The sequence below is a fragment of the Vidua chalybeata genome, chromosome 30, assembly GCF_026979565.1.
Source record: "Vidua chalybeata isolate OUT-0048 chromosome 30, bVidCha1 merged haplotype, whole genome shotgun sequence".
Classification (NCBI taxonomy): domain Eukaryota; kingdom Metazoa; phylum Chordata; class Aves; order Passeriformes; family Viduidae; genus Vidua; species Vidua chalybeata.
The window spans coordinates 74,472-86,103 of NC_071559.1; the positions used below are offsets into that span (position 1 = coordinate 74,472).

Below are 11,632 nucleotides of genomic sequence, written 5' to 3' on the forward strand. Positions count from 1 at the left end.
GGGGGGAAAATCCGATTATTTGGAGGAAAACGCAATTCCTCGGGAATCCGGCAGGAAAACGGGGGCGGGGGGCACTCGGGATGAAGTTTTCCTGATTTTTTTAATGGATTTTCGGGAAGTTTTGGGGTGGGGGAGCGCCATGAGACGGGGGAAAAAAAACCCCAAAAAACCCCAAAAAAAAACCGCTCCAAAAAAAATAAAATAAATTTTTAAAAAAAGTAAAAAATTAAAAACAAGTTTTAATACTTCAAAATGATTGTAAATAATTAAAAATAAAGGCGGGGGGGGGGTTTAATCCCACGGGAGTCTCGCGGAAAATCGGGAATGGGAGGGGGGGGATGGAAAGGGGGGGGCGACACTAAGGGGGGGGGGAGGAGGAGTGGGCGTGTCCGCGCGGGCGCGGGGGCCAATCAGAACGCGCCGTCCCGCTGGGGGCGTGGCCGGCGGTGGAGTAAAAGGGGCGTGGCCTGTGCGGATTTCTTAATGGAGCGGCGGCGGCGGGCGCGCGGCGCATGCGCGCTCGGCGCGGCGATGGCGGGGGGGTCCCGGGGCGCGGCGCGGAGCTGCCCCCGCCGCCAGCACCGGAGCGGGAGGAGCGGCGAGCCCGGCGGCGGCTGGGCCAGCAGCAGCAGCAGCAGCAGCAGCAGGAGGAGGAGGAGGAGGAGGCAGAGGAAGGGCGGCGGGAGGCGGCGGCAGCGCGGCATGACATGACGGCGCCGCTCGGGCTCCCCCCGCGCTGGCCCGACGCGCTCGGCTGCCGCTGCGAGGACGCCCCGCGGGAGAAGCCGCGCATGGAGAGCTTGGGCCACTGCCGGGAGAGCTTGGGCCACTGCCGGGAGAGCCTGGGCCACTGCCGGGAGATGCTGCCGCACGCCGGGCTGGCCGCCCCGGCCGGCGCCGCCGCGGACGGAGCCGCGTACGCGGAGCTGGCGAGCGCGGAGCCGCCGCGGCAGTGCCCGTCGGGCTCGCTGGGCTACGGCGGCTACCCCTTCGCGCCGGGCTACTACGGCTGCCGCCTGGCCGGCGTCAACCTGCAGCAGAAGCCCTGCGGCTACCACCCGCCCGACAAGTTCGCCGAGGCCGGCGGGCCGCTGGCGGGCGAGGAGCTGCCGGCGCGGGCCAAGGAGTTCTCGTTCTACCCGGGCTTCCCGGGCTCCTACCAGGCCGTGCCGGGCTACTTGGACGTGTCGGTGGTGCCGGCGCTGGGCGCGCACCCGGAGCCGCGGCACGAGGCTTTGCTTCCCATGGAAGGCTACCAGCCCTGGGCGCTGGCCAACGGCTGGGACGGGCAGGTTTACTGCTCCAAGGAGCAGGCGCAGCCCGCGCACCTCTGGAAGTCGCCGTTCCCAGGTAGGGATCGGCAGCGGGATCGGGAGCAGCGGGAACGGGCGCGCCCCGCGCTCCGCGCCGCTCCGGCCGCGGGGACGGAGCCCCCGGCGGCCGCGGATCCCAGAAATCCCGCGTGTCCCAGAGATCCCGCGTGTCCCAGAAATCCCGATTTATCCCATCTGTCGGGATATATCCCATAGATACATCGGGGATACATTCCATATATCCCGATATATTTATCCCATCTATCCTGATTTATCCCATCTATGGGGATATATTCCATATATATATTGCGGATATATTCCATATATCCCGATATACTTATCCCATCTATCCCATGTATCTGGATATATTCCATATATCCGATATATTTATCCCATGTATCCGGATATATTCCATATATCCCGATATATTTATCCCATCTAACCCGTGTATTCCATCTATCCCATCTATCCGGATTTATCCCATATATATATTTGGGATATATTCCATATATCCCGATATATTTATCCCATCTATCCCGTGTATTCCATCTATCCAGATCTGTCCCATCTATCTCATGTATTCCATCTATCCGGATATTTTCCATATATCCCGATATATTTATCCCATCTATCCCATATATTCCATCTATCCCATCTGTCCGGATTTATCCCATATATCCCGATATATCCATCCCATCTATCCCGCATATCCTGTGTATCCCATATATTCTGTATATTCCACCTATTCCATCTATCCGGATGTATTCCATACATTCAAAATATCCCATATATATTTATCCCATCCATCCCATATATCCAGACCTATCCCATCTATCCAGACCTATCCCATATATCCCGATAAATTTATCCCATATATGTTCTGTACGTTCCCTGTATCCACACATGTTTATCCCACACACTCCGGATATCCGGATCTATTCCATACATCCCATATATTGAATTTATCCCATTTATCCCGTCTGTTCCGGACACCCCATATATCCCATCCATCCCACAGAGCCGGGTGTATTTATCCCATAAATCCGGATAGATCCCATATAGAATCCCACAGAGCCGGCTGTATTTATCCCATAAATCCGGATAGATCCCATATAGAATCCCACAGAGCCGGCTGTATTTATCCCATAAATCCGGATAGATCCCATATAGAATCCCACAGAGCCGGGTGTATTTATCCCATAAATCCGGATAGATCCCATATAGAATCCTATAGAGCCGGGTGTATTTATCCCATAAATCCGGAGAGATCCCATATAGAATCCTATAGAGCCGGGTGTATTTATCCCATAAATCCGGAGAGATCCCATATAGAATCCCATAGAGCCGGCTGTATTTATTCCATAAATCCGGATAGATCCCATATAGAATCCCACAGAGCCGGCTGTATTTATTCCCATAAATCCGGATAGATCCCATATAGAATCCCACAGAGCCGGGTGTATTTATCCCATAAATCCGGAGAGATCCCATATAGAATCCTATAGAGCCGGCTGTATTTATTCCATAAATCCGGATAGATCCCATATAGAATCCTATAGAGCCGGGTGTATTTATCCCATAAATCCGGATAGATCCCATATAGAATCCCACAGAGCCGGGTGTATTTATTCCATAAATCCGGATAGATCCCATATAGAATCCTATAGAGCCGGCTGTATTTATTCCATAAATCCGGATAGATCCCATATAGAATCCTATAGAGCCGGGTGTATTTATTCCATAAATCCGGATAGATCCCATATAGAATCCCACAGAGCCGGGTGTATTTATCCCATAAATCCGGATAGATCCCATATAGAATCCCATAGAGCCGGCTGTATTTATCCCATAAATCCGGATATATTCCATATATTCCCATAGAGCCGGCTGTATTTATCCCATAAATCCGGATAGATCCCATATAGAATCCCATAGAGCCGGGTGTATTTATCCCATAAATCCGGATAGATCCCATATAGAATCCCATAGAGCCGGGTGTATTTATCCCATAAATCCGGATAGATCCCATATAGAATCCTATAGAGCCGGCTGTATTTATCCCATAAATCCGGATAGATCCCATATAGAATCCCATAGAACCGGGTGTATTTATTCCATAAATCCGGATAGATCCCATATAGAATCCCATAGAGCCGGGTGTATTTATCCCATAAATCCGGATAGATCCCATATAGAATCCCATAGAGCCGGCTGTATTTATCCCATAGATCCGGGTACATTAATTCCATATATCCCATAGATCCGGATATATTTATTCCATATATTCCCAGATAGCCGGGTGTATTTATCCCATAGATCCGGATATATTTATTCCATATATTCCCAGATAGCCGGGTGTATTTATCCCATAGATCCGGATATATTTATTCCATATATTCCCAGATAGCCGGGTGTATTTATTCCATGGATCCGCATATATTTATTCCATATATTTGTCCCATATATTCCCTATGTCAGGGTTTATTTGTTCCACATACCCGAGTATAGTTTTCCCATATATTCCATATATCCGAGTATATTTTTCCCATATATCCGGGTATATTTATCCCATATATCCAGGTATATTTATCCCATATATCCAGGTGTATTTTCCCCATATATCCGAGTATATTTATCCCATATATCCAGGTATATTTTTCCCATATATCCGAGTATATTTTTCCCATATATCCAGGTATATTTATCCCATGTATCCGAGTATATTTATCCCATATATCCGGGTATATTTATCCCATATATCCGAGTATATTTTTCCCATATATCCGGGTATATTTATCCCATATATCCGAGTATATTTTTCCCATATATCCGGGTATATTTATCCCATAGATCCGGGTATATTTATCCCATATATCCAGGTATATTTATTCCATATATCCGGGTATATTTTTTCCATATATCCGGGTATATTTATCCCATATATCCGAGTATATTTTTCCCATATATCCGGGTATATTTATCCCATATATCCGAGTATATTTTTCCCATATATCCGGGTATATTTATCCCATAGATCCGGGTATATTTATCCCATATATCCAGGTATATTTATTCCATATATCCGGGTATATTTTTTCCATATATCCCAGATATCCAGGTGTATTTATTCCATATATCCCGATATATTAATTCCATATATCGGGGTTTACATGTTCCATATATCAGGGTATGTTTCTCCCATATATTCCATACACCAGGATGTATTTATCCCATATATCCGGATATATTAATTCAATGTATTTGTCGTGGTTTGACATGGAAGTGAATTTTTATCCGAGTATATTTATCCCATATATTCCATATATCCTGGTACATTTATTCCATATACCAGGGTATATTTATCCCATATATCCGGACATATTAATTCCGTATATTCCATATATCAGGGCATATTTATCCCACAGATCAGGGTATATTTATCCCATATATCCGGACATATTAATTCCATATATCCCATATATCAGGGTATATTTATCCCACATATCAGGGCATATTTACCACATATATCCCATACATCAGGGTGCATTTATCCCATATATCCGAGTGCATTTATCCCGTATATCCGGCTGTATTTGCTCCCCGTAGCGCACATATCCGGGTGAATCCCGCATTTCCCATTAATTCCGCCCGTTCCGTGTATTCCATGTGCCCGCGCGAGCTCGGGGCTGGGTAATTAGAGGGAAGCGCGGCTCAGGAATGCTCGGAGCGGGCAATGTGCACGGGCACGCTCGGCGGGGCGAGGCCAGCGCGGCCCCAAACCCGGAGTTAATTCCATAATTCTGCCCTTTCTCCCGAGCCAATCCCGGCCCCCAAACCCGGAGTTAATTCCATAATTCTGCCCTTTCTCCCGAGCCAATCCCGGCCCCCAAACCCGGAGTTAATTCCATAATTCTGCCCTTTCTCCCGAGCCAATCCCGGCCCCCAAACCCGGAGTTAATTCCATAATTCTGCCCTTTCTCCCGAGCCAATCCCGGCCCCCAAACCCGGAGTTAATTCCATAATTCTGCCCTTTCTCCTGAGCCAATCCCGGCCCCCAAACCCGGAGTTAATTCCATAATTCTGCCCTTTCTCCTGAGCCAATCCCGGCCCCCAAACCGGAGTTAATTCCATAATTCTGCCCTTTCTCCTGAGCCAATCCCGGCCCCCAAACCCGGAGTTAATTCCATAATTCTGCCCTTTCTCCCGAGCCAATCCCGGCCCCCAAACCCGGAGTTAATTCCATAATTCTGCCCTTTCTCCGGAGCCAATCCCGGCCCCCAAACCCGGAGTTAATTCCATAATTCTGCCCTTTCTCCCGAGCCAATCCCGGCCCCCAAACCCGGAGTTAATTCCATAATTCTGCCCTTTCTCCCGAGCCAATCCCGGCCCCCAAACCCGGAGTTAATTCCATAATTCTGCCCTTTCTCCTGAGCCAATCCCGGCCCCCAAACCCGGAGTTAATTCCATAATTCTGCCCTTTCTCCTGAGCCAATCCCGGCCCCCAAACCCGGAGTTAATTCCATAATTCTGCCCTTTCTCCTGAGCCAATCCCGGCCCCCAAACCCGGAGTTAATTCCATAATTCTGCCCTTTCTCCTGAGCCAATCCCGGCCCCCAAACCCGGAGTTAATTCCATAATTCTGCCCTTTCTCCCGAGCCAATCCCGGCCCCCAAACCCGGAGTTAATTCCATAATTCTGCCCTTTCTCCCGAGCCAATCCCGGCCCCCAAACCGGAGTTAATTCCATAATTCTGCCCTTTCTCCCGAGCCAATCCCGGCCCCCAAACCGGAGTTAATTCCATAATTCTGCCCTTTCTCCCGAGCCAATCCCGGCCCCCAAACCGGAGTTAATTCCATAATTCTGCCCTTTCTCCTGAGCCAATCCCGGCCCCCAAACCCGGAGTTAATTCCATAATTCTGCCCTTTCTCCTGAGCCAATCCCGGCCCCCAAACCCGGAGTTAATTCCATAATTCTGCCCTTTCTCCCGAGCCAATCCCGGCCCCCAAACCCGGAGTTAATTCCATAATTCTGCCCTTTCTCCCGAGCCAATCCCGGCCCCCAAACCCGGAGTTAATTCCATAATTCTGCCCTTTCTCTTGGAGCAATCCCGGCCCCAAAACCCGGAGTTAATTTCCGAATTCTGCCTTTTCTCCTGAGCAATTCCGGTCCCAAAATTCCGCGGTAATTCCCGAACTCTGCCCTTTCTCCCGAGCCAATCCCGGCCCAATCCAATCTCCCAAATTCCCGAATTCATTCCCGAATTCTGCTCTTCCTTCTCCCTCCCCGCCCGCCGCTCCCCCGCGGGCGGAGAGCTCAAAAAAGAAAAAGGTGGGGAAAAAAAATGAAAATCCCGCTAAAAACGAAGCCCGGAGCGGCTCGGTGGGCTGGGACCGGCGGGGGCCGGGCGCTCAATCAGCTCCCAATTAGCGCAATTAACGACGGAGGTGTCAAGTGACAGACGGAGCTGTTTGGGGGAAGGAGGCGCGCGGGGCTGGAGGAGCCCGGGGAGGGAAAAGGCCCCAAAATTCCCCCTCTGGAGCAGCTCGGAAACCACCAAAAATCCCCGGGGCCGCTCCTCCGAAAACCCCAAATCAGTTTGGGGACCCCTGGATGGGGCGTGGGGAGAACGAGGGGGTGGTGTTATTGGGGGGTGGGGGGCGCATCCCTTTATTTCCCCTTTATGGGCACCAAAAAAAACCCCAAATCGGCTTTTCCGGGGCTTTGGGGAGGGCAGGAAGGGGAATTCGGCCGCGCGGCGCCGCTGCGCGTGGGGTTTTTGGGTTTTTTTGGGGGACCCCGCTCTGCTTGGTGACCCCAAAAAGGAGCCGCTGCCCCCCAAAACCTCCCCAATTAACGCCTGGGCCGTAATTAGGGCCGCGCTCGCCTCCATCTTCCTTGGGCGCCGAATTTCGAGGTTCAGCTCCCCGCAAAACCCCGCGAGGGCTCCCAAAATTCCCCTCCCGGCAGCGCCAGAACAGCGGTGGGGATGTCCCCAAATCCCCCCCGCTCCCATTCCCCCATCCCGGAGCGTTTCCCCTTCCCCAGCGCCCCAAAAAAGCTGCTGGAGAGGGGAAAATTGGGATTATTTTGCCGCCTCCGAGGGGATTTTTGGGGTTCGGGGGCTCCTGTGGCCGCTCCGGGCGGGATTTTGGGGCTGCTCATCCCAGATTTTCCGCTGCGGGAAAAGGGAAAGGGGATGGGAGGAGAAAAAAGAAGGAGGAAAAAGGGGAAAACTCCAAATATTGCCCGAAAAAAGTGAGGTTTGAGGCGCCTCTGAGGGCGGGCGCTGCTCCTTCATCCGCGGCCAAGGAAAACAGGGAATTATCCCTGGTGTGTTTTCATTCCCATTACCCGCAATATTATCAGCCATTATCCCCTCCTCTGGCGGCCTTTTCCCCCTTTTTCCTCTTTTTTCCCTTCTTTTTTCCCTTTCTCCCCCCTTTTCCCAGCTTTCCCCCACTTTTTTTTCCCACTTTTTCCCCTTCCCCCCCTCTTTTCCCCCTATTTTCCCCTCTCCTTCTTCCCCTCTTTCCCGCCTCGTTTCCGTGGTTTTTTCCCTTTTCCCCGCTCCTTCCCCGTATTTTCTCCCCCTTTCCCCCCCATTTCCCCCATTTTTTGCCCCCTTTTTCCCTCTTCCCCCCTTTTCCCCCACCTTTTTTCCCCTTTTCTCCCCCATTTTACCCCCATTTCCCCCATTTTTCCTCTCCCTCCCCAAAACCCTCCCCCAACCCCACCGACCGCAATTCCCATTTTCCCTCATTTCATTTCCCCAATTTTTTACCCATTTCCATTCACCCCGCTTCTCCTAACCCAATTTATTCCAATTATTCCCATTTTTTACCCATTTCCATTCACCCCGCTTTGCTTTTAACCCCTTTATCCCCATTATTCCCCTTTTTACCCATTCCCCCCAATTCTAACCCCATTTTCACCAATTTCCCCCAATTCTAACCCCATTTTCACCAATTTCCCCCAATTCCAACCCCATTTTCACCAATTTCCCCCAATTCCAACCCCATTTTTACCAATTTCCCCCAATTCTAACCCCATTTTTACCCATTTCCCCCAATTCTAACCCCATTTTTACCCATTTCCCCCATTCTAACCCAATTCCCCCACATTTCCCCCAATTCTAACCCCATTTTTACCCATTCCCCACATTCTAACCCCATTTCCCCATTTCCCCCATTCTAACCCCATTTTTACAATTTCCCCCAATTCTAACCCCATTTTTACCCATTTCCCCCAATTCTAACCCATTTTTACAATTTCCCCCAATTCTAACCCCATTTTTACCCATTTCCCCCAATTCTAACCCCATTTTTACCCATTTCCCCCAATTCTAACCCCATTTTCACCAATTTCCCCCAATTCCAACCCCATTTTTACCCATTTCCCCCATTCTAACCCAATTTCCCCCACATTTCCCCCAATTCTAACCCCATTTTTACCCATTTCCCCCAATTCTAACCCCATTTTTACCCATTTCCCCAATTCTAACCCCATTTTTACCCATTTTCCCAGATTCTAACCCCATTTCCCCCCATATTTCCCCCAATTCCAATCCCATTTTTACCCATATTTCCCCCAATTCCAACCCCATTTTTACCATTCCCCCAATTCTGACCCTATTTCCCCCCATATTTCCCCCAATTCTAACCCCATTTTTACCCATTTCCCCAATTCCAACCCCATTTTTACCCATTTCCCCAATTCTAACCCCGTTTTTACCATTTCCCCCAATTCTAACCCCATTTTTACCCATTTCCCCCAATTCTAACCCCATTTTTACCAATTTCCCCCATTCTAACCCCATTTTTACCCATTTCCCCCAAGTCTAACCCCGTTTTTTGCCCATTTTCTCCTCACCCCTCCTCTCCCTTAACCCCTTCAGAGCCGAAATTCCCATTTTTTCCCCATTTCCACTGCAGCTCTCTTCGCTCCTTAACCCCTCGGTGCCCAGAATTCCCATTTTTACCCGGTTTTGACCATTTCCAACCCCAATTTCCCCGTTTCTAACCCCATTTCCCCGTGCAGACGCAGTGCCGCCTTCCTACCCCAAACCTATTTAACGCCATAATTCCCATTTTTGACCATTTTTAACCATTTCTACTCCCATTTTTGCCCAATTTCTGCATTTTTGACCCATTTCTCCCCGTTGCAGACGTGGTGCCGCTGCAGGCCGAGCCCAGCCCGTTCCGCCGGGGCCGCAAAAAGTGGGATCCTACCCCAAAACCCTTTAACCCCTTCATCAACCCCATAATTGCCATTTTTGACCCATTTTCCACCAATTTTTAACCATTTTTAACCATTTTTCACCCATTTTTAACCAATTTTTATCAATTTTTGACGCATTTCTCCCCATTCCAGACGTGGTGCCGCTGCAGGCCGAGCCCAGCCCGTTCCGCCGGGGCCACAAGAAGCGGGATTCTACCCCAAAACCCTTTAACCCCTTCATTCCCATTCTTACCCATTTTGTACCCATTTTTACCCATTTCTCACCCATTTTTGCCCAATTTCCCCGTTTCTAACCCCATTTCTCGCCGTTGCAGACGTGGTGCCGCTGCAGGCCGAGCCCAGCCCGTTCCGCCGGGGCCGTAAGAAGTGGGATCCTACCCCAAATCCATTTAACCCCTTCATTCCCATTTTTGAGCCATATTTAACCATTTTTGACCCATTTTTGACCCATTTTTCACCCATTTTTCACCCATTTTGACCCATTTTTGCCCATTTTTGACCCATTGCAGACGTGGTGCCGCTGCAGGCCGAGCCCAGCCCGTTCCGCCGGGGCCGCAAGAAGCGGGATCCTGCCCCAAAACCCTTTAACCCTTTCATTAACCCCTTCATTAACCCCATAATTCCCATTTTTGACCCATTTTTAACCCATTTTTGCCCATTTTTGACCCATTGCAGACGTGGTGCCGCTGCAGGCCAAGCCCAGCCCGTTCCGCCGGGGCCGCAAGAAGCGGGATCCTGCCCCAAAACCCTTTAACCCTTTCATTCCCATTTTTAACCCATTTTTGACCCATTTTAACCCATTTTTCACCCATTTTTAACCCATTTTTCACCCATTTTTAACCCATTTTTGCCCATTTTTGACCCGTTGCAGACGTGGTGCCGCTGCAGGCCGAGCCCAGCCCGTTCCGCCGGGGCCGCAAGAAGCGGGATCCTGCCCCAAATCCATTTAACCCCTTCATTCCCATTTTTAACCCATATTTAACCCATTTCTGACCCATTTTTGACCCGTATTTACCCATTTTGACCCATTTTTAACCCATTTTTGCCCATTTCTCGCCGTTGCAGACGTGGTGCCGCTGCAGGCCGAGCCCAGCCCGTTCCGCCGGGGCCGCAAGAAGCGGGATCCTACCCCAAATCTATTTAACCCCTTCATTCCCATTTTTAACCTGTTTTTGACCCGTATTTACCCATTTTGACCCATTTTTGACCCATTTTTGCCCATTTTTGACCCGTTGCAGACGTGGTGCCGCTGCAGGCCGAGCCCAGCCCGTTCCGCCGGGGCCGCAAGAAGCGCGTTCCGTACACGAAGCCGCAGCTGAAGGAGCTGGAGCGCGAGTTCGCCGCCAGCCGCTTCATCACCAAGGAGAAGCGGCGCCGCATCTCGGCGGCCACGAGCCTGAGCGAGCGCCAGGTCACCATCTGGTTCCAGAACCGCCGCGTCAAGGAGAAGAAGGTGGTCACCAAAGCCAAGCCGGGCCACCTGCACGCCACCTGAGCCGGCCCCGCGCCGCGCGGCGGAGCTGGGGGAGGAAGAGAAAAAAAAATAAAAAAAATATTCAAAATAATTGGGTGTTTATCGTCGTGCTGGCGGGACTTTGGGTGATCAGAATCCACCAAAAAAGGAAAAAATAAAAGTGAAAAATTCAATATTTATCGTCATGTTGGCGGGACTTTGGGTGATCAGAATCCACCAAAAAAGGAAAAAATAAAAGTGAAAAATTCAATATTTATCGTCATGTTGGCGGGACTTTGGGTGATCAGAATCCACCAAAAAAGGAAAAAATAAAAGTGAAAAATTCCATGTTTGTCGTCGTGCCAACAGGACTTTGGGTGATCAAAATCAGCGGAAAAAGGAAAAAATAAAAGTGAAAAATTCAATGTTTATCGTCGTGCTGGCGGGACTTTGGGTGATCAGAATCCACCAAAAAAGGAAAAATTAAAAGTGGAAAATGTGATATTTATCCTCGTGCTGGCGGGACTTTGAGTGACCAAAATCCACGAAAAAAGGAAAAAATAAAAGTGAAAAATTCCATGTTTGTCGTCGTGCTGGCGGGACTTTGTGTGATCAGAATCCACCAAAA

At 49.8% G+C, this 11,632-nt stretch overlaps 1 protein-coding gene across 1 annotated transcript; it reads left to right on the forward strand.

Moving 5' to 3' along the window:
- The first annotated feature begins 707 nt into the window (after positions 1-707).
- Positions 708-11,046, forward strand: HOXC13 (homeobox C13). The gene is made up of 2 exons (XM_053967395.1): positions 708-1,350; positions 10,790-11,046. Exons 1-2 carry the CDS (start codon positions 708-710, stop codon positions 11,044-11,046), a joined length of 900 nt encoding a protein of 299 aa, XP_053823370.1.
- The last annotated feature ends 586 nt before the right edge of the window (positions 11,047-11,632 follow it).

Coding starts and splice junctions, on each gene's coding strand:
- HOXC13 (XM_053967395.1), top strand. CDS start 708: ATGACGGCGCCGCTCGGGCTCCCCCCGCGCTGGCCCGACGCGCTCGGC. Junction 1,351..10,789: donor CTGGAAGTCGCCGTTCCCAG/GTAGGGATCGGC, acceptor GACCCGTTGCAG/ACGTGGTGCCGCTGCAGGCC.